The 24,827-nt window shown below is 44.0% G+C and overlaps 6 protein-coding genes across 6 annotated transcripts; 2 read left to right on the top strand and 4 right to left on the bottom strand.

Annotated features, from left to right (window-relative positions):
• Window positions 1-718: 718 nt before the first annotated feature.
• FOBCDRAFT_207989 (uncharacterized protein) lies at window positions 719-4,092 on the bottom strand (the record flags this gene model as incomplete). Its single annotated transcript, XM_059609223.1, has 7 exons — window positions 719-1,089; window positions 1,481-1,589; window positions 2,038-2,589; window positions 2,642-2,890; window positions 3,043-3,634; window positions 3,817-3,889; window positions 4,068-4,092. The coding sequence occupies 7 exons, from the start codon at window positions 4,090-4,092 to the stop codon at window positions 719-721; spliced, it is 1,971 nt and encodes a 656-aa protein (XP_059466099.1).
• An 835-nt stretch (window positions 4,093-4,927) lies between these two features.
• Window positions 4,928-5,176, top strand: FOBCDRAFT_148087 (uncharacterized protein; the record flags this gene model as incomplete). Its single annotated transcript, XM_059608276.1, has 1 exon — window positions 4,928-5,176. A coding segment is annotated over one exon (249 nt), but the record flags the coding sequence as incomplete, so codon positions are not given.
• A 1,366-nt stretch (window positions 5,177-6,542) lies between these two features.
• FOBCDRAFT_207988 (uncharacterized protein) lies at window positions 6,543-7,537 on the top strand (the record flags this gene model as incomplete). The annotated part of the gene is made up of 5 exons (XM_059609222.1): window positions 6,543-6,640; window positions 6,854-6,926; window positions 6,979-7,102; window positions 7,176-7,206; window positions 7,519-7,537. 5 exons carry the CDS (start codon window positions 6,543-6,545, stop codon window positions 7,535-7,537), a joined length of 345 nt encoding a protein of 114 aa, XP_059468027.1.
• Window positions 7,538-13,671: 6,134 nt separating this feature from the next.
• Window positions 13,672-16,962, bottom strand: FOBCDRAFT_253839 (uncharacterized protein; the record flags this gene model as incomplete). Its single annotated transcript, XM_059611067.1, has 5 exons — window positions 13,672-13,905; window positions 13,954-14,226; window positions 15,237-15,496; window positions 15,605-16,793; window positions 16,891-16,962. The coding sequence occupies 5 exons, from the start codon at window positions 16,960-16,962 to the stop codon at window positions 13,672-13,674; spliced, it is 2,028 nt and encodes a 675-aa protein (XP_059466098.1).
• Window positions 16,963-18,462: 1,500 nt separating this feature from the next.
• FOBCDRAFT_148547 (uncharacterized protein) lies at window positions 18,463-18,719 on the bottom strand (the record flags this gene model as incomplete). The annotated part of the gene is made up of 2 exons (XM_059608289.1): window positions 18,463-18,503; window positions 18,563-18,719. The coding sequence occupies 2 exons, from the start codon at window positions 18,717-18,719 to the stop codon at window positions 18,463-18,465; spliced, it is 198 nt and encodes a 65-aa protein (XP_059468026.1).
• A 1,138-nt stretch (window positions 18,720-19,857) lies between these two features.
• Window positions 19,858-21,943, bottom strand: FOBCDRAFT_285947 (uncharacterized protein; the record flags this gene model as incomplete). Its single annotated transcript, XM_059611676.1, has 3 exons — window positions 19,858-19,884; window positions 19,956-21,753; window positions 21,861-21,943. 3 exons carry the CDS (start codon window positions 21,941-21,943, stop codon window positions 19,858-19,860), a joined length of 1,908 nt encoding a protein of 635 aa, XP_059466097.1.
• Window positions 21,944-24,827: the final 2,884 nt, after the last annotated feature.

Genomic DNA, 24,827 nt, shown 5'->3' with positions numbered 1-24,827 from the left:
GCGAAGACGACGTTGGGAAAACCACCTGCGCTGGGACTGTTCATGGCCTTTCAGACATTCGATGTTTACGTGCATATAACAAGTTCAGACATGTGTATGTTGGTAGATCACGTATGAGTAGCACGTAAGATGGTACTAGGAGCGAACTCGCTATGTGTATGACACAGATAAAACTAACCTAAAAATAAAGACCTTTCTAGGGTTAACTACTTAGAATAGTACCTCAAGATTTATCGGAGTCATGTTTTGCGATCAGATATTAGACACTGGGGCTCAATTTATGGCGCTGTCTCTAATATCGTCTGTGTTTATTAACAAGTGCTGTTCCTATTGTGAAGGCTTTTACTGGATATATTCGTATTGTCCTTACCCACGGCCCTGACCTTTAGTAGTTACCCCATGCGGGCATCAATAATCTAACCGCTGCACAGCAGATGGCACTACGTATCTACCGAGAATACTATTGATGTTACCAAGGAGCAAAGTTCTAACGAAAAGGAGATAGTAACTATACATTTCTGGATGCTAACAATCTGATATGGTCCAGTATTGTACATATTTACCCCCGAGCCACGTCTGTAGAGATACTTCCTCATACTGCCGTTCATCACTCGCCCTCAGCTCAGGGTGACATTGAGAACAATGTTGCACAAAGTTGTCCCTGCTGATACTGTAGTCAAGTAGATACAAGCCTTGCAACTATAACCATGTTTGGCTTTCAGGTCGGGAATAACTTGACTCTCCTTGTATCTGGGAGACATGTGTAGGTCCACTCTGAATGCAGAGCATTGACTGCTTTCAACATCTTCGCTTTTACACGATGGGCGTGGCGGAAATGACTTTCGATGCCTTTGCCTGGCCGGACTGCTGTCTTGCAGATCAGGCAGATTAGAATAGGATATTCAGGTAAGATGGCAGCTAGACCGTCAATTCGGACAGCGGCATGGGTTGGGATAGGAGGCGATGAGTCGAAGGTCTTTTTGGTCGAACGACTTGCGCCATCGTAGCTGATTCGTTTTCGTTTTCTACCAGCGACAGTTACCGGCTGCTTGCTGTTCGCCATCATCGGTGTGGTGACTTGGGGGTTATCTGAACACATGCGTCATGAAGGCACCAGCGGACATCCTGTGTCTGATAAAGGGACGGACTTGCTAGCTTGATGGAGAAACTCGTGCCATCTAGTCGATGTCCATTGATATGCACGGAGAAGTGACGGTTGAAGCTGATGTGGGTAAGCTCCGTCAAGGCCATATGTTATTCCACGCTGCAGAGGCCGATGGCCACTCTGCCAAGCGAAAGTCACGTTGAGATCTGCATCCCTACTGGTGTCATCGTAGCGGTTGATGCACCTCGCGAACATGCTTTTCAGTGACGCCGATAGCTAGTTGCCGGTATACTCGAGCATTAATCCCCCAGTCCCATACCTGTTTCGAGGCGGCTCTAACCACTTTTGTGATACGTGTCGGTGCCCAAGGCTTACCGTGCTGTTGAAGAAGTAAATGCTTCTGCTCATTGGACTCCACTGGATTGGTTAAGCCAGACTGCTCTCGCCGGAGCAGCGCTGCAAGACGTCGTATACAAACAAGGTGCTTGACTACAACAGTTACTAGTCGTGCTGGCAGAAACCGGACAACATAAAATTCCTGGTTGGTTGACCGCTGAGCTTTGTGGTGTCGTAAAGCATAAGCAACAGAACCATTCCATGCAAAAATTCCACGAACTGCGCAGGGACTATTCTCGGCCGCCAGACTCCAGAGCTCGCGAATTCTCGGTGGCTAGCCACAAGCTGTTAACAAGCCGCCGCTGATATTCTCTTCCAATGTGTTGAGATCCGTGGTTTAACGGATCAATGCCTATTCCGATCCATTGGTGGCTGGGATGTAGATGTCTTCTTGTCAATAGCTTCCGCTAGTCAGCGCCAGTCTTATTCTCTTTCAATCAAAAAATAACATGCTCATTTCAACACAATGCTACTACTTTCTGGAGATATAAACTAATTACTTGAAAACTCCAGTGGCCGTTTCTAGCAAGTCTTACTCCATGTGACGTGCAGACTTGGACAAGGAGATCCTGGTACATCGCTTCGAAACCGTTGTCAGGATGGCTGACAAAGGGGAACCCTGGCTGGGCGTTGGTGAAATCATCCTTGGTCTTACTGATGTCCAGGTTGGGCTCGAATCCGTACATCAACTCGTCACATAGCTCTTCCGCTCGAGCGATGAAGTGGTCGGCCAGCCCACGGAATTCCTGCATAGATAGTGTGAAATCGCTTCCGTACGACACAATCTTCCCATCGTCGCTCCAACGCAAGATGAAAGGAGGCGGTTCGGTTTTTGCTACCTTCTGGCGAAAGTGACGAAGATTATGCAGCTCCGCCAATGGAGATAGCGAGCCTTGTACCATGTACTTCTGTCGGACTTCGTTAAGCCGCTGCATCGGCAACTGCGGCCTCTGTTGGATTCCGATAGTCGGATATGAGTGAAGTGGTAGCGCGTACTCAAGGAATATCAGGCGCTGTACCCAGATGAGTCCTGACAGGCTCGGGCAGTACTCTCTGGCTACTTGAAACCGTCGACGATCAGGAGAAACCTAACACCCAACAAAAATAAACAAGAAGCGCAGACCCGGGTTGTCCGTCTACAAAAGCTTCCATGCTGAGTGATAAGCTGAGTTCGAAGAGAAGCTCAAGGAATTTTTCAACGGTTTTTACTGCAGTTTCATCGCTGAACTTGTGGCCTGGGTCCTCACGAAATAGCGAAACATCAGGTGCATCCCGACTCTCCGTATCAGATATCCAGTCATCGAGACTGTCCTCTCTTTCACTCGCTTCAAAGCCCTCATCATCATCCTCACTACTTTCGTGGTCGCACTGGATTCGTTTCCAGATAGGCTGCCGGTATCATCGCTATGTATGGTTTCATAGCGGTTAAAGATATCAATCTCAATGTCTTTACAACTGTGTCGCTGGGATTTATCAGGGCCGTGGACCAGTTTACGTGTCCTGGGCCAGTTTGGCCTCGTCATGTCGACATATTGCTATACTTGATGTTCCCATAAGTGCTTTAGTTGATTCACTATTCGCGGATCGAGGCGAATGTTGACTTCCCGCACTCTGACTACAGCCGACAAGAGGTATGCCCGTAATGTGAACGCGATGAACCGCTTCCACAAACGTCGATACTTCTTCCGCGTATCTTCTTCGATTCTCAGAGCAAACGGTTTCGGTTGATAGGTATCGAGTCTGGAACTAGCCAGCCAACATAGAAGCACCCGAGTTGTGTTTTGCGCTGTGGGCTCACATCGATCGAGCATTGCATCAACAGCGCTTAGGAAACACGCAATCTTCTCCTCATCCTTTCCTAAGATCATGATGTCGGGATCACCTTCGGATGGTCCTTGTCCGAGAATACAGTCTGTCCCTAATGAATGGACGCCAGTGCGGACAGGGTGTCGGGTCATGGACTGTAAGATGTCTCGCCGCACATTCTGGTAGGTGATTGGCCATCGTGTACGTTCTAGCCACAAACTTGTCGCTGCAAACGAGTCGTCGCCTAGAGCCTTACTGTAGAAGCGTGGTTGAGTCTCGGCACCCCGATACGCACTATCCGTGAAAGGGTCTGCTGTTACCACGCACCTGAGAGTAAAGCACCAGGTTGAACACGATAAGCATAAGGGCTTAACCGAATTCCTCAAAGGTCTGGGCCAGTCATACCTAGGTGATCCTAGTGCTGCGCCGCTCCTCAAAGACGGCTGCTCAGAACATCCTGACTTGCGCGTCTACGATAGGTATGCCTGCCGGAAATGCCCACTCCGTACCACCAACTTCTCATCTCTAACGCGCCATATTTCCACTCAGTATTTCCAAGGTCAGCCTCCCGGAAAGCGCAAGCTAGACGAATTTTACGATGAGGTATAGCTACAGGCATAGACAGTGGGGTCAAACCAGTCTTGAAGGTGTTAGATTGTTAGTCGTGACGGTCTTACTACACAGACCAGTAATGCTATCCAAGCTCATCTCGCATCCATAAAAGAGCAAGAACAACTTTCGAACCCCAGTAAAGACACACCAACCCACAAAGAATCAGGAGGCATCAGGGCAAACAGCCAAGGAGACCTTCTCAGATTTAAAGAGCAGACGCCATAGATCGAAAGGACAGGTTAGGATAAGACATATCACGGGAGAAGTCGAGATATACTGGCTGCCCTTGCGGCAGTATTGTTCTCTTGAGGCGCCAGGCCTCATCTTCTTGGTCGCCAAGGGACCAACGGTTTGCATAAGGACATTTTCAGCACTATGGAAGACAAATAGAAGATTGCAGCTATTCTCGAAGCATTAGACGCATTTTTGGATCGATGTGAGGACACTGCTTATAAAACGAGTAGAAGTATCCTCTGTTGGCTCAGGAGCACGCATGCTCTAGCAGGCCACCCAAAACCCTTCATCCTCATATAGCACCCCTCAAGTAGGAGAAAGTATTATATACTTTTTAAACGCTATCTTTTACTTATTTTCTAATTATATCACATAGACCTACGCACTTAGGACAGGCTCACAGGCATCCAGTTTAAGAGAAAGCAGTTTCGGTTTATTAAGGCAATATAAAACCATAAATCACTATCTAATCTTAACACCTAATCACCTTATACACGGCTATCCTTGCCTAGAACTAAGAACAGCTCCTTAGGTAGATTTACATAGCAACGTCTTTCGCATAACTACTCCGAGGATAAACATAAAGATAACAACAAGGAGAATATTACAGAAAGTTCTAAAGAAGATTGCAAGTATTAAAGCAATAAGAGCCAAGTTATACGATATACTAGGAACAAGGAACCAAGGGGAGATAAACAAGTATCGCAGGAGCTCATAGAACTACTATTCAGTCTAAGCCTATTACTATATACCGAATAAGTAACTAATAGTTAACCTAGTTCTACTCTGCTAGTTTTCTTTAGTGGAATCCTAGGATTCTCTTTATCTTCGGGGACGTTTCTTTCAGCGAAGTTATATACGCCTTACCTCTCAGGCTTGTTATATATTCAGCGCTTATTGTTCCTTGAGATAGTGCTCCCCCTTTGTAAATACCCCACTCTGGAGTTATTGCAGCGTCCACGGACAAAACAATTGGAAAGGCTCGAAGTCGTGAGAAAGAAATGCATGGTAATAGGGTCCTAGTCGGCTTTTGATGAGCTGCTTGATATACTGAATGGCTATAGCTGCGCTGCTTGTAGGCATTACACGGTGGCTCGAGATAACGGGTAGAGTTCCTCATGTACTACGGCAGTAGGTGCGCGGGTCGCTGAGATGCAATTGAGACTCTTAATTGTCAGACATTACGTGTACCGGTATTGTTGTTTATATTTCGCAGTAGTGCTGGGTGAAAATGTATTTTTTATGAAACTTGATTGTTTCTTATTGAGCTGAGAGTTATTCTCGGGTTTATATCTCTAGATGATTGTATCTAGGACTTTAAACTTTAAATCTAGGACTTTCAGACTGTTAGTCTGAATCCTGAAGGGAAGGGGGATTCCCGGATTTTCCAACAGGTATTCGGTCCATTGATCCAGATGAGTATATTCATATTATGTTGTGTTTTTTAATTCTACCCCTGAGAGGTTTTACCATTTCGGTTGTAATCTTAAAGTATCCCTGCTTGCACGTGAGACCCCAGCACCTGTTCAACAGAAGCACAAGGTAGCCTATTCGTGGTGGCCTTATATGAAGCTATCCAGTCCACTGAAGTCGGGCGCATGAAATGCACAGCCACCACCGCACTCAGCCGCCAGCCACCAGTGCGGCTGAGTGCAAGGCACACTTTTTCGCAATTTTCTTTTCAACCTGATGGCAACATTCTCTCAATCTTGACATAGTTACTTTACCTGGTTATGCAACATGATGACTCTCAATGATGTCGCAGATCGACCGGCAAAGCGACAACAGGTGAACAGCAACCATGGCTCTCCTAACCTGTTAGAACGTATTCGCAGAGAACAGACACCAAATTATAGGATATATTTCAGATCGGTAGGTCACAATCCCATTCCCAACTCTTAGTAATACTAAACAACTGTATTTGCCTGGTTAAGGATAACCTCAACCAGGCAGGGGAATAAGATCATGACCGACCAGATTCTGCTCAATATATCAGAAAACCCTGAAACTCGAAATATCACACTTGACACAAATGCAGATCTCGTTTTACTGCGGGATCCAAAATCAGCAACATACCTAGGCATGGTGAAGCATAGTAGTAATATTTCTAGCGCCATTACAGCTATATATAACGATTCTAGGATAAATTCCAAAGCAGTTAGCTTACTTACGCCAACCAGAACTCAACTAGAGATTCAAGTATATGGATCGCGCAGTGACGGATCGGTCATCAGTGAAATCCTCAACGCTAGAAACATCTTTCTCCAGGAGCCGGGAAAGGCATCAGCGCCATATATCAACCCTCAATGCTTTTCAAGTCTGCATAAGGTCTCTCGGAAATAATTTGGACGATGGAATGGAGGGAAATGAGGTTTTGGACAACAACATCATGGCAGCCAAACTGTACGATTTCTTGGGGTCCACAAATGTTCCGGCGCAATTTAGGAGGGTAGATATCAGCAATAAACTTATAACGCCGTTAAAAAGGTATATAAATTGATTTGTTCATGGAACATGGTGAGTCTGATGATAGACCTAGACACCAGGAAATAGCGGTTGCAATGATGGTCGAAAAGGAATCGGGAAATCTATAACAATAGAAATTCCTGTCTTTGTGGACTGAAGAATTTTATGACCTTAAGTATAAGATGTAAGCCTGCAAGATTAGTTTACTATTTGCAATATCTAATATAGTCCCAGATTTAAAAACAATATTACAGGAGCTACACAGCTCCATCTACCCCCATTGTGCCTTAGTGGAATCCTTGCTGATGTATGGATTTCTTTGGCGTAAAATAAATAATTACTGACATCGAAATATTCAGGAAATGGGCCTCGGCAAAACCCTGTCCACTTTGGCGTTAGTGGTCGGAACGGCTGCAGATCCGCAGGCCTCGATATCATCGAATCCAGAAGATCAAAGAACGCTGATCGTTGCGCCGCTCTCAAGTGGGTATAGGCCTTTTTATGCATATAACGCTATTGCTATAGACACTTAAATATAACTAATATAACATTTCAGCCCTCGGTTCGTGGGAGGAAGAAATTAAATGGTATGTTAGAATATATTAATTAAGGACCTACACCTCTGGAACTAACTGGCTCATTCTTAGTCGCATCAAACCCGGTTTGATCTCTTACACAATATATCATGGAAACAAGAGGCACCTAGTACCCTTCAATCAATCCTTAATAGTTCTTGCAACCTACGAGACACTCAAAGCCGATTAACAAAGAGGAGCAGAAACATTGGATGCAATATTTAACGGCCTCCATCACTAAATCTGGCACAGGGTAATCCTAGACGAAGGTTTATTACACTTTAATAGCTTCTATAACTAGGTCTTATTCTTGACATACTATAGCTTATATTATTTGCAATAGATAGTCTAAGGTCTTCTGTATTATGTGTAATCTTAAAGCGCGATACCGTTGGTATTTAATAGGGACTTCCGTGTAGAACTACCTTGATGATTTTAGTGCGCTCTTAGAATTCCTTAATGTTTATCCTTTTAATATACTGCATGGTTTTTCGAAGATTTTACCAGATGGCAGAATGGGCGGCAGCGCATCTAATTAGAAACATTTGATATTATTATTTTGCGCTGTAGCTCTTCGGCAAATAAAGCAATCTATCTCAAGCAAGCTTAATCTACCTGGCAGGGAGATCCTATATTATCCTATTAAGCTTAATAAAAGCAAATCCAAGTTTTATAATAAACTTAAATAAGCTTATATTTTTGGTTTTAGGGCAGGCGGCACCCCTATTACTTACTTCTAGATCATACTCCGACTCCGGCAGGTATGTGATCACGGATTAGATCTCCTCCTATTAGCTATTTGTAAGTAGTTAGAGAATAATAAATATTCCTATAATACTCTAATACCCGAAGTTTGTAAGTTATATAAAGAGAGTATAGAGTCTAATAACAGGGAGAGTCCTTAATAGAAATCAATATTATATATTTATATGGTTTGTAACTTATGCCGAACTAATAGATTCTCTGATGAAGGTAGGGAGTCTGGATGTCTACTTTGCTCTGGAAAAACTACTGCGAGAAATAAGATAACTCCTGGTCTACCGGATGATATCTAGCCTAGTAATTACATACCTTTGTCTAAAGTCAAAGCCTTATTAGAAAATCTTAATAGAAATAGGTTAGAAATTTCCGATCTACCGCCAAAAAGGTTTTATTATAGCCATATCCTATAAAAGATTGCTACTTACGTATATAAATGATTAGTATTATCTTTTTATACTGGATATGAATGCTTGACCTGATTGGCTAAGCACTTAGTGATAAAGGTATCCCCTACTAAAGACTTGACGGTAGTAAAGATTTGCACCAAAGGCGCGATGCTATCGCAGCTTTTTGTGATAGGGCGTTATACCTAGTAATACTTGCATTGCTGGGTTCTGCAGCCCTTGGGTACTCTCTATTGACGCGGCCTCACTGTTACCAACTAACCTTTGTTGATTAGGCTGAACCTGATGGCTGCGAATGAGGTGCACTTAATAGAACCGGGCTAGAACCTAATGCTGGAACAGCAAGGACTTGACTGAGTATATAGGCTTGGCCAACAAAGGCCTGTAAGAGTAGTATATTATATCGCTTAAACATATGGTTCTGTGGATGAGGTTAGTTTCTTATTAATACGTATAGTAAAAAATTATCACGCGTGACTAACATAGTGGCCTGGAATATTTAGTTGGTTCTTTGCAGATAGGAATAAAAGATATAACTTTCCTCTATGTTAGTTGGTGCTATGGATAACTGCAAGGCCCCTGGCGAAGATTTCGATAGTCCTATTATTTTGGAGTAGCTTAGTCCGTGGTGGATTATCTTAAGTGGTTAAGAAGTATTACTTTGGTAGAATTCTGATTCTCGAAGTTATTATTGTACTGTAATACGACCTTATTTGAGTGAAAATGGAATTTTAAGTTATTTCATAATAGGACGCCTATTTGCCCGAGCCAAATGAAGATGTCGAAGGCCAGAAGTCAATCTGAAGTACCCCCCTTTGCATTCATGACTAGATCCTCCTATTTAACGCCAAAATAAATCTCTGCTTCCTGGACGAGGTGTCGTGAGTTGATACTAAGCCTGCAGACATCCGGCAAAAGACCCCGGCTCTCATAATGCTTAAGAATAACACTTAATATCTTACTCTTCTTCTTTGCTATACTGCTGTGTGCCGCGAAGTTAAGTAAAAAGATAGGTAATATATATTCTGTGACCTTATCTGGTTTATCCAAGTAAACACCACGGGCTAAATAAAATATTAGAACTGATATAGAGTTCTTTTCCAAAGCGTATTTTATCCTGGCTTTAATAAGTTTCGAATTAACAAAAAGCCATATAAGTCGATTCAACCGATTAGCAACTTCTAGGTCGTTATCTTTAAAGTATATAAATATGCCGTAAGTATTTATATAACTGAATCTAGTAAAAACGCGCAGATTAGCACCATAAGAATTAACCAATAAGTCAAGTATAGCAGAATAGAGTAATGCAAAGGCGCGGTTAATAGGGGAAATTTTCTAGCATCTCTATCTAAGATATTATAATTGCTGATAAGTTACAGGAGCATCCAGGAACTTAAGTTCCTTATCATCTGGCCAGGTTGCCTCGCGGTTCACGTTAGCACCTCGTTGCAGTAAGAACTTAGTAGAATAGAAGTTCTAAGCATTAATAGCAACTGCTAATGCTTTATTAAGATCGAAGTTTAGTATAGTAATTATTATAGCCGCATTAAAGAGGACGTTAAGCATATCGCGTAATACTTTAGCATAACCTAAGAATATCAAGATCTATAGGTTATTTAGAAACCCAGGTTCGTCCTTTGCTACCTAGAGTAACAATCTAGTAATCTAGACCTAGTTATCTCTTACTGTGTCTTAAAGGGTGAGAAAGATATTGCCTGGCGGGAGAGTTAAGAATGCTGAGCTGGGGATATTACTACTAATTGTGATCTGCTTATATATAGCCTTGGTGTGCCATAATAACTCTTGGCCTAATAAGAAGCCCAGGTCTGCAAATAAATAACCCTTTTCCAGGCATTTAAATGGCTTTTAATGCAAACTAAGGTGTTACTTACAATTAATTAAATTACTAAAGCCATGTATATAATATTCGCAAGTTATATAGTTACACCGGAAGGTAAGGTCCCTATATAGTTGCGTTAATTTTTCGCAGGCATAATCTTTTGTGTAGTTCCGGTCTGGATAATGCATTAAATCAAGTTCTCGTCGGAATTTTATCAGAGAACTACACACCACGATTGGATTATCTGTGGATATATAGTAAGCTGTGGTGCTATAGTATGGTAACTTAAAGAGCCTTACCTTCATGGCTGGCTTGAGAAGAGCGCAACTTGGTAAAGAAATTATGCAATAGCATTAACCGTTGCTGAAGTTCAGCCTTTGCTGTAAGTCTGACATATTATGGCTCTAGGGGCAAGGTATTATTATCCTTAATATTATCTTATAGTTAAGTTCGAAAAAGCTAAGTTAAATATACTTTTAAGAGATTTGACTTGTCTTTCTCGAGCTATTAGCTATATAACATCGACGAATAAGAGTTTACGTGGTCTAACCAGGAAGTAGCAGCATACTAAAAAAGTATAAAGTCGCCAGCTAGTATCTGTCTGCGCAGAATGTCCCGAAGTCTGGCACCAGTTTCTAATGAGCATACTGGGTCAAAGGAACGAAAGGCGAGATATATTAAGCAAGTTGATGTAATATATGCCTCGGATTCGGAAAGGGCTAAGAACTATTTACTTTGTTCTCTGAAACAATACCTTTTAAGAATAATTAAATAATAAGTCACTAGTTACCTAGGATAATAATATGAATAATATCCTTACCTTTTTGCAGTAAAATATATAAACTGGACTACCCTATGCGTCATCTCGATGATAGGGCTATATGCTTGTTATATATCTACCCATGCTGTTCTCTGAGTGCTATTAAAATCCTCTTTATTATACTTTATAGATATGGCTTGTAGGACTTCTAATTCCCGAAGTGGATACTTAGCAGTTATAACCTACATTAAGATCTTTTTTATATTTTGTTATAGCCTTAGCTGTAGTAACTTTAGCCTTAATAGGATATGCCGGTAACTATAGATAAGGAGGTAAATATACTTTAATCGTAAAGGAAGGTTATTTTATAACTTATATGCCGTTAAGGCCGGTAGGGAGAGTTTCTAGCTTATTAAGAATAACTAGAAGATCTGCCGCACTCTTAGCAATATTTAAAATAAGTTTTATATATAGGAATATTCCTATATAAGCTCTCTTAGTAAGTAGATGCAAAATACTTCTTAACATTCACTAACCGTTTGCATACTTAACCAAGGCCTTAAGTGCAGTTCAAATTTAGTTATAAGATTTATTATCAGCGCCATATTCTTATAGTTCTAATAGCCAGGCATCACCCTTAATTTTAATATAGTTATTTATATCAACTTCGTTATACTAATTAACTCGAATAATATAGAATTTCTGTTTAAGTTTAATTTCGAGGTCTTTTTTAGGGCAAGAACTAAGTAGAAGCTTAATATTAGGGTAAAATTCTATTATACAGAGGAGGTAGTCTACTGCTGCACCGCGTTTAGTCTTATCCGCCTCGTCCAGGCTATCTATTATAATACGAAGAGGGCCTGATAACTAGACTAGATTTAAGAAAAACTCTTTAATATACTTGTTATTACTTGTTAGCGAGTTATATTTAGTAATTAGAATTTCGTGAATAATTAAATATAGGTCTCGATTATATGACATTAGCTAGAAGATTAGTAAGTGCCATAACCTTAAGGGCCTTCTTATGGCTTGGTTATTATAGTTAATAAAGCTATATAGGATTATAATACTTTCTGCCTGTAGTCAGCAGATAAGATTAGCAGCGAGAAAGGTTTTGCCTAGACAATTTCTAATATTAGCCTGTTTACCCATATCTCCTAATAAGAAAAATCACATGTGCGAGAATAAAGATTAAGAGGCCTTATACCTGCTCCAGGGATGCCTTAAAGCTAGATATAATGATATATACTATCGTTTATCTTAAGCTATTTAGTGAAATGTGAGTTTTTATTAAGCCAGGCGCCTAACTTCCCTCTTTATTAAGTATTATTTATAATTTTACCTAACTTAGACTTATATATTTTGCTCTCTAGTGCTTAAGATAAACTTAAGAACTTCTCGTTATTTTAAAACTACTTGGCCTTTTAAAACTCTTTAAGAGCATTCCATCGTAATAAATTAGTAGCTTGAATATACTCTAGGCTAGCATTGCTTATAATAAGGCAAGTATCTTTAGTTATCCTATTTATAATAAAGTTAAGTTAATCCCTAAGACTAGGCCAAAGCGCATTAAAAAAGATATTAAGGTCTTAATTCTAGTAAGCTTTTAATGTACATCCGTCTCACAGCAGAGGTAAGTAGTAAAAGTAGGGTTACTTACTCTTCTTAGCGAAGAAGTTTAATAACATAGCATAGAAATCTAGAATATCTCTATAAAATAGAAATAGGCCATAATGGATAGTTTTATTCTCTTTGAAAATGTTTATATAGGTTTTAAATTAAGGAAGAAGATAGCTAATATCTTAAAGTACTTCTATTACTTTTCGAAAAGCCGAAGTAAGGTGGCTTACTATCTAAATAAATAAGGTAAGCTATTTGCCCTTCTCTGAGAACTTAGATATCGAATTGGTATCCTTACCAGGAGAATTAACTTTAATAGACCCTTAATATATATATAGATAGTTAGCACTTAGCACTAATAAAGCTTTAGTTAACTTAAGTATACCTAAATCAGATATAAGATATCTGCCTTTGCCTGCGCGAAAGTATTAATAACACCGGTATATCCTTCGAGACCTTTCATATAAGGCTTAATATAACCAAGGGCGCTTAAAGTTTAAGATTTTATTTAGCACTCCTTAATATCCTTGGCCGCTTTGATAATATCTTCTCCTAATGTGATATTAGTGAAGTCGTATTTCTCGGGATATTTCAAATTCTTAGTGAAATCTACTTTTGCACTCTCAAAGGCACTTATAATCCACTCTGTGTTATTTTTTGCCATTTTAGATGTTAGTCAGATTTGCCCTCGTGCGCCTGGCTTTCTTTGTAGATTTTTATGTAATAAGCCATTACCGGGTAAGCTTTGGCAGTACCGTAGTGGCTTGTCGTTTGTAACACCAAATGGGCTTAGATTAGGCACAGGTGTTTATATGATAGTCAAGCTCTTGCCTAAAGACTAGGGACATTTTTAAGGTTGAGGTTTGTGGTAATTGCGAGATACATGGAGAGGGTGTAATATAGAGAGGTAAGACAAGTCATCAATGCACATAAGAGCGGGGTTTGAAAATGTTATAAACCTAATATATCAGGCAATACGGAAAATACATGGAGAAGACCCTGTACTTTGTAATGGTACTATAGTATACAGATCTGCATATATTAAAAGAGCAGTGAGAATTAAAACCCACTGACTTATATCTGTATATTACTTAGTCGAGCTTGAACCTGCGGAGAAAGTCCTTCTCGTATAGCCAAATGCGAATTGCCTTGCCTCTCAAGTAGAGACCAATCGTCGTCAAGTGAATGGCAACATTAATTGCAGCGATAGTCATATAAACTCTAAGCATGCCACTGCTTACAATCCAGTCGTTGATGACCCATGTCCATATCCACGCCATGAGGGATTTGAGAGATGCTACTGTCACCATCAACTCAACGGATAACTGTAAAATAACTAAGTACCGGGGGATGTCCAGGAAGGAATTGCTTACCTCTTTATGACAATCCAGAGCATAGCTCATAGACAGTGAAACGCCAATCTGAGCTCCGGCAGTCAATACACCCAGATCCTGTCGATGCCCTGGCTGTATATCGCGATGTCGTGTTCTCAAATGCGTAGCAACCTCATCGGCTACAGAGGCGAACCTACAAACCTGGCACACGAGAAGGCGGTATGTAGAGAGAAGAACGTAGGGATAAATTGCACTGCATGGTTCAGATTGCAAGTTCGAAGCCGTCATAGTAATCGTTATAGTGACTTGGACCTTGATAGTAAGATCTGAATGATGATTATGTTTCGATCAATAATGAGACTATTTAGTAGTATGATATACCCCCCTGTAGCACTTTACGCGAAAGGACGTGTCGCCTTCTGGATAAACCCCTGTTCTGATCAGCACTACTATTCCTGTATATAGAACAATGTTAAATCAACTCTACACCCTGGCAATAATTAACCCTACTAGGTTTAAAGTGGGTCAATAAAATTAACTCTACTAGAGTTGATTTTGGACTGTAGGACTAGGAGTGGGCAGGCATTCTAGAAAGGTCGACTCAGCTCTGCCTGGTAAACATACCCGCCTGCTGTACGATCAATTATCATGGAAAGAGGCCAGCGTGCTGGCACAACTGAGAACCGGAATGGCGCGGTTGAATGGTTACCTATATCAGATCAGGGCAGCACCGACGGATGAGTGCCCATGTAGGCGGGCAAAGGAAACGGTAGAGCATTTCCTCTTCCGTTGCGTGAAGTGGACGACATACCGTAAGGAGATGCTAGAATGCACGGAAGGAAAACGCGGCAACCTCTCCTTTCACCTAGGAGGCAAGGCGGCATCAGACGGTCAGGAATGGACACCGAATATGGACGCAGTACGAGCCACAATCAGGTTCGCGATCGCTACAGGTCGCCTGGAACAGACATGATCCAAGCGATACTAACCTAGCATCAAGAAATCAATACTAACTAACTAACTAACAATCTCTGACGCCTCAAATAACCAACAGCAGGCATCGCTTCAGCCGCCGAAGATAGGAAACTGAACATTTGGAGGAATTGGGCTTCAAGTCGGCTTGCTACATACTAATATCTACGAGGATAAGGGAGAAAAACGATGATTAGACTGGAAAGAACAAGGCGAGATTCTCATGGGCTTAGCGAGAGCAAGGCAATTACTAGAGAGATGTATGTAATCTTAGCTTCAGAGCCCTTTGGGCGTTGGCCTACGGGGCGTAATAGACTTGTGTGTGTGTGTGTAGGACTAGGTATTCATACAGCCTCTTTAAGCGAACGCAGTGGGTTAACCACCTGCTCCGCTAGGCCCCTGTGAATGCGCAGCTGATCCGACGCAGAAGATGGCACTTCTACGTCGAAGTGCCACTCAAGACACCGACGGACGGCGGTGGCGAATATGTCGCCACACTGATGCACCAGTCGCTCGTCAACCTGGCTCCGCAGGAGTGCTTTGACGTGTTTTGGTGTTCTTTGACTATCCCGCAACCTCGAGATCAAATCTTCTGCGGCTTCCCAAAGCCCTATTTCAAGAAGTACAACACCGAGGGCTACAAAAATGGCTAAATTAGCAAAACAGTGCCGTTTTTAGCTTTTAGCGACTGAGGAAGGGAGTAATAGTAGGCACTCACCGTAAATATCATGACTCTGACGGAACATCTCTCGTGGGGTACCCCATCGCTCAGGGTGTCGATACACGTTCCTTGCGATCGCGTTGTCGTACGGTCCCATTGAGGTGTCAGACTCGGGCCGCGCAGCCTCAAACCCACAGATACGAAGTTCCGACGCCTGGAGAATTTCCCGGCTGGGAGTATGAGATGGTAAGAGCACCAACACATTATCGCTCCGTAGGGCGTGATGCACCCAATCCACCGAGTGGAGGAGATAGACGGACTCCGCAAGCTGGCTGCACAATTTGAACCGGAGGCCCAAGGACGGTCGTTGCGCCAAGGCAACGTCTCGATAGAGTTGTCGCAGGGTCTTCACGTGGAGCGGAGAGGCGACGGGAAAGTGTGAGATGAGCCTTAGCTCGCCTTTCGATTCGCCGATCTTGCTCGCGTACTTGAGCCCTTGCAGAACGCGGAAATCGGGATCCTGTTGCGCTTTGAGAAGCTGAACGATTTTCGAGAATCTTTTGTGAAGGAGCTCGGTAAACTGGCCGTCCTCGTCCAGGGGGAAGTTCAGCGTCTCCACGAGGACTGTCTGGCCGTATAGTGTCCCCACTGCCTTTCCCGCAACGGCGGTGATGTCTTTGACGGCACTCCAGTCGGTTACTGGGTCTTCTGCTGAGGTGGTATCGCTGAGAAGAAGTTTTCTTAGGGCAGCGGTTTGGGCCGTGCCCATTTCTCTCGCATCTGCATCGGACGTCAGGGCGTCCAGGTTGGGAATATTGTTCAGGAATGGTAATGGCCACCAAAAGTCCTCCAATGTCTCCCTCGTGCGTTTGAGCCAGTCTTCGAACTCACTGTTGACCCTAGCTGCTCTCTTCTTCCCATGTAATGCCCAGCGCCAGGACGACAGGGACAGCAATGACGAAGGGCGATGAGACGCTGGCAGACCATGATTGTCGATGTTGAAGTTGGCGAAGACCAGTCTTTCCTCGTCGGAGGTCAGGCCGAGATGCGTGCTCCCTTCCTTTTTCACCTTTGTTGGACTCTCTTCGGCGGTTTCAACGTACTGCTGCTCTATGGCGAAGTGGACATAGAGCACCTGAAGCAGTTCGAGGAAGAGCTGGCGAATAATCTTGCAAGTTTCTTCAGGCAACTGGGAAAAAAGGTTCCTCCCGTGCAAAAATGCGAATTTGTCGACTTGAAAGAGGATCTTTTGCAGAGTCATAGCGATGAGCGAGTTGTTGAAATTTGAGGCCTAATGTCTTGGCATCTTTGCCGTAGTTTCTTGCGTCTGAGATGATTGTAACTCCGACTTTTAAGACCTTAAGGGTCATCTCGGCCACATTCATGGCAGCGACAGCAGTCTCAAGTCCCGACATTGTGGTTAACTCGGTGGCCTTGGGCTCTCCTTTTCAAACCCTTGCATGCAACTATTCGACTCGGCGCCGGCTGTAAATCCCACTTTCCGTATCAACGGCAGCTGAAAGGTAAACTACTGAAGGATATTAGAAACTACTATGGTGTGATGGAGCTAGCAAGCCTAAAACTCTTTGCATTACCGGCCGGTTTAGACAATTTATAAAGCTATTGGAGGAAAGAGAAAATAACTTCGGTCTGTTGCCGTTTTCGCTTTTAATGCAAACCCTGTCGAAGGCTTAAAAAAGCCTTGCTTGACCGGCTGCAGTCACAACAGCCCTTTCGATAGGGCAAGCAAGGCAGACTCGACACATACTACTCCGTGCCCAGGGGCTTAGTAGCAGGCAGCTGACCACGTAGCTAATGCACAGGGCCATCGGGCGTACCATGGCACTTATAACTAACAAATGCCGGCAAGAAATTCGAAACGAGGGGCATGAATGGGCAATCATTGGCTGCGTATGTTCCTCAGTTGTGAGGTGACACGCCTACCCCGCGCACCATGTCAGCATCAAGTCGTCGTTAGGCACACCGGCCCGTTCCGCGGAGATCGCTGAGTCCTGACTAGGTGATCTGTATTACCGATTCGCCCTCAAAGAAGAAAACGTCCTGCTGCATTGTAGGTGTTGGTTGTAACCGAGCTTTCTCTCTCGCCTTATGATAAATACCGACGAGTTGCTTTATGTATGGCGACAGATAAGGTGGATAAAACCGGCAAGATACGGCAGTTTTTAACCTACATTGCTCAAAGGTTACAGTATTAAACTATTGCTGCCTGGAACTTAAACCTGCGGCATCGCTAACGCAGCGATGCACTTTGCCAGCCGTATTGCGCATTGCCTCTGTCGAGCTGAGGTGGCTACCTGCAAGTTTGCAGGGGCATCCCACCAATTGTCATACTCGAAGGAGGCCCGAGCGTTGATCGTTGACCAAATGACCTTCTTTATGTTTCAAGAGACATAATCTGACGTGACATAGGGTCCGGGGAAGGGAGGTAATTCCGTCGTTGCAGCCTGATGGATCTTGGCATTGTTGATCAGAGCCCAACTGAGAATGATCTACAGGGTAATCCACAATGCCAAGATCCATAAGACTGCAAGGACGGAAAAAGGGCATTTAGTCAGACCAACGCTCGGGCCTCCTTCGAACATTCGACAGTCGGGAACAAGTCCTGCAACATTACAGCTAGCCACCTCAACTCGACGGTGGCAATATGCAATTCGGCTGGCAAAGTGTATGATTGCTTTTAGTGTAAGTATCAGGCAGCAATGGGCCGAGGAGGACTTCGGCTACATTGGTTGAGAAAATGGCGCACCGCCGCCACCATACACAAAGCAACTCGTCAATATTGGTATTCATAATGAGGGCGAGATAAGAAGCTCCATTACAGCCAATATCTGCAATGCAGCAGGAGGCTTTTTTCTTTGAGGGCGAATCCATAATACAGGTTCCTTCGTCAGGTCTTAGCTATCTTCGCGGAGCCGGCCGATTCGCCTAACAACAACTTGATGCTAACATAGTTTGCGGGGTAAAGCGTGTCACCTCACAGTTGAGGAAACATACGACAGCCAATGATTGCCCATTCGCTTCCCCTCACTGCCATGCCGCAATTGTCCTCTCGCATCACTGAGAGACTCGCCGAGCCACTTTTGAGTTGCTCGCCTGCACTTGTCAGTCTATGACAAGTGCCACTGAACGCCCGATGGCCCGGTGTTTCCATCGCTGCGTGGTCAGCTGCCCGCCATCAAGCCCTGGGTGGTCAGTCTGTGCTGAGGGGCTTTTATGGCTGCAGCCGGTCAAGCAAGCCGTTTTGGGGGGTTTTGACAGGGTTTGCATCAAAACCGAAAACGGCCATAGACCAAGGCTGTTTTCTCTTTCCGGGAGACGAGGACGAAAAGCAGGCGTTGTATGTAAGCATTAGTGACTAGTGCCCTTTCGGTCAGAACAGGCCGCCGGGCGTAATAAATTGTATTGTATTGTTTTCTCTTTCCTCGGAGAAGGAATAAACTCTGTTATCCATCCCTTCAGTGGCCCTAACGCCCCACTACGCGGCAGAGCCATGCTTTCGGAACGGGCTAAATGGCACTGAGCAATGCTACGAATGTGAGTGAGATGATCTAAACCAAGGCCATTTTTAGCTTCTGTCCTTTCCGAGAAATAGCAGGTAGCTAGGCCGGGTTGAATTTGATCATCTCCTTGTACATAAGGTCATCATGTAGTATGTTCTCTTCCATTTTAAAATTGAGCCGATCAAGCCGCTTCAGGGATAGGGGATTAGTACACTAAACCATACCATATAAGCGAGGGAAGGCGCATAGACCGAGTAATTTTGTATTCGGACCCAGAACCTAAGATTAAAAGAATAATGCACGGGCCAGAAAAAATGGTATTGGGTGCCATTACCAGTGGTAATTGGTACAGTAGGCTGTAGATGTGTCGGGAAGGCCCCATCAAGCCCGTATGTCCTCGCTCGCTATAGCGGGCGGTGGCCGCTCGACCAGGCGAATACCACTCCTCGATCCGCAATATCCGTCCGGTCATCAAACCGGTTAAAAGGACGGCTCACCTCACGAACGTGCTTATCAGCGATCCCAATACAGATCTGTCGTAAGAGACGCAGCTTGATCCCTTGGTCCCAAACCTGTCGTGTGAAGCGTCTCACTATCTTGGTGAGGCGTTCAGTGGACCAATGGGGGCTGTCAGACTCGGGCCGGCTCCGGAAGAAAAAAGGGGAACAGCCATCGATATTCGGCAATTGCTCTCGAGCAAGCATATCCACGAAAGGACGAATATATACAAGGTATATATACATCAAGTGACCGACCTGGGAAGGGAAGAACCGAGCAACAACGAATCCCCTATTGGTTGAGCGCTTTGCTTTGTGACTACAGGTGACATAGATCATATAGCCGTTGTATATATAAAGGCCACGCTCGCTAGTCCTGTGATTACTCACTCGGATACTGAGCAGGTCTGGTGAACGGGGCTGACCTCCGCACGTCATGAGCATCAGACCTGCCAGGTTCTCGCGCAATGCTTCTTCCTTCTTCAGGTATTCGAATATCGCCTTCTGGTTCCATCGCCCTTTGCGGGAAAGGGAGTCCGCTTGACTGGTGCAAGCTTTTAAGGTTAGTTCCAAATAGGCCTCTGCCAGCCCGTTCTTCGGGTGACTAACGAATGAAAATTCGTGTGTCGTATTTGCCATATCGTCTTTGACGGAGGCGAGATCGCATGGAGGTTTCCACCCATACATCAATAGCTCACAAAGAGCCTCCGCGCGCACCAAAAGCACCTTCGGGAGACGTCGGAACTGTTCCATGTGAACCGCAATGTCGTCTCTGTATGACACAACCTGACCGTCATCGCTCCATTTGAGGAGGAAGGCAGGTGTTTCTGAGCCTGCTATTGCCCTTCCAAATGCGAGTAGGGAGAATAACTCCTCGAATGGTGACTGTGATCCGAGGACTAGGTATTCCTGACGAACATTCTGCAGGCGTGCGAGCTGATTCGTCCGAGGGCGTCTCGAAATTCCAAGATGAGGGTAGTCCTGCATTGGTACAGCGTACTCGAGGAAGAGAAGGCGTTGTATGTATATCAGCGCGGCGAGGTTAGACGTGTATGACCTGGCAGGAAGAAAACCAGTGAGATCAGCCGAGAATCCAAGGACACCGCTATAATACACTAGCAGCGTTGAATCTGGGCGACCATCCATGACTTCCTCCGTGCAGAATGCCATGATTAGCCCAAATAGGAATTCTAGCACCTCTTTGATCCATGGTGGGAATTTTCCCCCGCCTGAATTCCTCATCGCGTTAGTTTTCCCGCTCTGATCCTCGTTCCGGTTGTGATCTTCCTCTTCACTCTCCTCATCTTCATCATCCATATCGTCGGTCTCAGAGTCGTCAGCACGCATGACACTACTCTGATCGTCGCTGTCATCTCCGTCTTCACAATCATCCTCTCCATCGGTGCTCTCTACATCGCAGTCAACTTCAACATCGGCCCCATCAGATAGCTTCATACTTCGCCAGAGCTGCTCGGTTAAAGCATCATGCTGGGTCCAAGCCTCATGGTTCCACAGTGCTGATATCAAACGAAGCTGTGACTTCTTGAAACGGATGCCCGCCCGGCGCTGTCGAATGTCCGCAGGTAGGCGATAGGCTCGAAAGACCAAAGCGACGAAGCGCTTGAGGACACGAATATATTTCCTTCTACTTGCCGCCTTTCCCACAAATGTGAATGGCTTCGCATAGCACCCGTGAGGGCGTACACTACGCAACCAACATAGAAGACTTCTGCTTGTTGTCCGTGCCGTTTGCTCGCAGCGGTCCATTAGCATGTCCACGGCGGCAAGGAGAGCAGTGATTTTGCGTTCGTCATCCGCCGAGCTTATCATCCATTCGTCGGAATAAACATCACTAGATCGATTACTACTCTCTTTCAGTATCAGGCCCCGGTGTGAAGTCACAGGAGAGGGCGCGGTAGTTAGGTTTTTTAGCAGTTCTCGGTCGATTCCCCCAAAAGTCCGTTCCCAGCCGGTTCTCTCCAGCCATGGTCTGAGATCTGTGAATGTTGTGGTTTGTGAGCTCCTAGTAGTACCAGCCCCGTTCGCCAAGTCCCCACCTGAAAAGCCTTTCTGTCGGCCTCTCTCACGCTCGAAAATATCTTCAAGATGGTCGTAAACTTCCTTGCCTCCGACTGGTCTGGTCATAGACCCGCCATATTCGACAATCCAGTAACGTCCCCCCGAAGGACTTTTAGTCCACGCTTGCAGGAACACGGGTTCATACATGGCGTTCCTTCGCACTCCTAGCTGGAGTCTTTGCTTCTCGTGCGCCGAAGTTATGTGACGAGACATGACCTGGGAGCTGCCCGTACGTTCAATGCAGAACTTGCACGTAAACCCGTGGACGAGGTGTAGGTTCGGGTCTGGGGATGAGCCATCTTGTCGTACGGGAGCTTCAAAAGGGTTCTGTAGTGGTGAGGTGTGAGCCTTCAAAAGATCGGTCACCAGACGTCGCTCAGCAGCAGGTATATTATGCTTCGTTCGGAGATGCTGACTGACTTGAGCAGGGCTGGGAGAAAGGGCAACGCGGCATACGTCGTGGCAACATATGAGCACTCGAGCATGGACGTCAATGGAGAGATTGACCCGTGAAAACACTGCATCGTCGGACATGGTGCCCTGTTTGTCTCGTGACCGATTCCGTCAGTAAGAGGATGATGCAGGCGAAAAAGCTTTGACGAAGGACACCAAGTGGAATGGATGCCGGAATCGGGTTTTGAGGTCTCATGAGACCATGGAAATAGGAGACATGGCGCCAAAGCTCCCAAATTGCATTCATTACAATTGAGTTTCCGGCGCACCCTTTGCCATACGAAAGGTGCTTTTTATTCGCGTTGACAGGGAATCAGCGCTGGGATCCTGGGTAGTTGGAGAGAGGGCACGGACCAAATATTCTTGTATTGACCCAAACTCCTAAAGATCCAAAAGGGGAAGGTGCACGGGCCGCAAAAGTTGGTATTGGGCCCATTACCCGTGGTAATTGGTACAGTAGGGTTATATTAATATCTCAGTAAAAAGATTAAAGTTAATAAAAAAAAGACTATTAACTATTTAATTATAAAGTAATATAATATATATCTTATTTTTAAATGCCTATAACTGTAAGAAGTAAGACTTTTTTAATATTCTAAGAAAAGGTAAATTATAAGATTTAGAAAAGGTAAATTAACCCCTAGTATAATAGCACTGCGCTAAACTCTTATATAAAAAAAAGGTAAATTAACTAATTTACTATTATAATAAGTGATAGAGATCATTGATAATCTATAGTAATCTATCTTAGAGTGTTATAATCTAAGTGATCTCATAAGCAGGGATTGTTATAGAGATTAGATAATCCTTCTGTAATTAGTGGGAAATGTGGGGTATACATAACGTAACTGCTAGGGTTATAACAAAATAGGTAAGTATAATAGGTAATTAATAGATTTAGTTATAGCTATAAAGGCTATACTGGCTTATAGGTAGTAAGAATATTATATATATTAGACTATAGTTAAAGCTATAGTAACTAAGCTAAAAATGGAAAAATCTATTAAAGTTAGATTTATAGGAGGAAAATTTGTATATTTAATATAGAGTTTATATACTAAAAGCTAAATCATAATATTAAAGCCTTTAGTATAAGGCATTTAAATCAGTAGTCAATTAATTAAAATTATATAACGTGTATGATAAGCGAGTGGGCCAGACAAGCGAGTGGGCCAGAAATCTTACCCTTCAAACGATAAACTATCATAAAAATATAATAAACTATCTAATCAATTAAAACTACTTATTATTCTCTTCCCTAGATATCTTAGTTACTACCTGACAGGTTCTTGCCTTATACCTAGTCTTGCCGCATATTCTATAATGCCTTTCCCTTGGTTGCGCTGAACTTCCCTGACCATCACTTCTCGATGATTCGGCCACTACCTGCGTATTAACATCTATCTGATTAATTAGCTCCTGACCTCCCCCTACTGTTAGTACCCCTCCTTTCTGTAATTAGGTTCTTTTTGCCCTGCGGCGTCGGCTTAGTGCCTTATTTGCCTGTCGAAGTTCTCGATTCTGTGTAGATAATAAGGTAACCTTGTGATATATTCTGGTTGCTGCCTTTGCAAGAGACTTTGAAGCCTCTATAATTGACTCTGGGGAGCTACTTTTATGTCCTCTGATTTGCCTTTTGAGGTATTTAGATTGAGATTTTACCTCGCGGACTGTATTTGGGGTCTTTGGAACCTAAGAGGTGCATGCGCTAGCCTCCTCCTCAATAGGTGTTGGAGTCCGTAGCTTTACATTAAGTTTTGAGATTATATTTTCTGGGTTAAGAGGAACAAGCCCGGCTCCTCTAAAACCCCCTTTGATATTGCTCTCTGTTATAGTGGCTTGAAAGGCGGCATAAAAGGCCGGGAGGAACTCGGTCTTCAAAATATAGGTTATAGAGCTTTTTATTATATGCTCTATTTCTCGACTATAAGCCCTCTTAAGGGGCCCAAAGCACCCGACGTCAAGAGGCTGAAGTAGATGAGACGCATGAGCCGGCATACAAAGCGTAATAATATTGTTCTCCTTGCAATATAGCTCAAAGTCGACGGAATGGTGACTTTCGTGCAGGCTGGCGATCCATTCCACGTCCACCGTCCACATATCCATGGCGTGGAAATGGATGGTCCGTGCATCCATTTCCATCCATTCCATGGAGCTGGCCGTTACATAATCCATCCATCCACGACAAGGTTCCGTGGAATGGATAGGTGGAAATGGAAGCAGGGGTATGGACTGGTAGGGGGTTCCCTAGCCTAATGCTCAAAATACCCTGTAATTCAGGGTAGACTAACTTGGTCATGGTCGGTAGAGATCTCAAGTACCTATATACCAGGCATTTTCACATACAAATTAAGGTATCTTTAAACAGAACATAACAGCCATGGGGTCGTGGACATTTCGCGTCACGGTGCCGCGTTCGAGCGTCTCCATGCAACTGCATTCTTGGAACTGCATTCTGTACCGCGTAGAATGGCTGAGAGCCCAATTATCAGCTCTATGGTGCTCGAGCCGCCAGACCAAGAGGATAAGAAGAACTCGTGGGACCTCTTCCCTTGGAAAGACTTCCCTGGCTACACGCAATCCCAACGCTGTGCGTCTACATCGTCGTGGATATGGCAATTCGGCTACGATATCGAGAAGAGCGATGACGATACAAAGCGGCGATGGGTTTGCAAGGTCTGTGTTGACAGTCGCAGGCCAAACCCTCATTCGGCGGCCTCGAGCGGTACC

Source organism: Fusarium oxysporum, chromosome XI (genome assembly GCF_013085055.1).
Source record: "Fusarium oxysporum Fo47 chromosome XI, complete sequence".
Taxonomy (NCBI): domain Eukaryota; kingdom Fungi; phylum Ascomycota; class Sordariomycetes; order Hypocreales; family Nectriaceae; genus Fusarium; species Fusarium oxysporum.
This window is presented reverse-complemented; position numbering and strand designations above follow the sequence as displayed.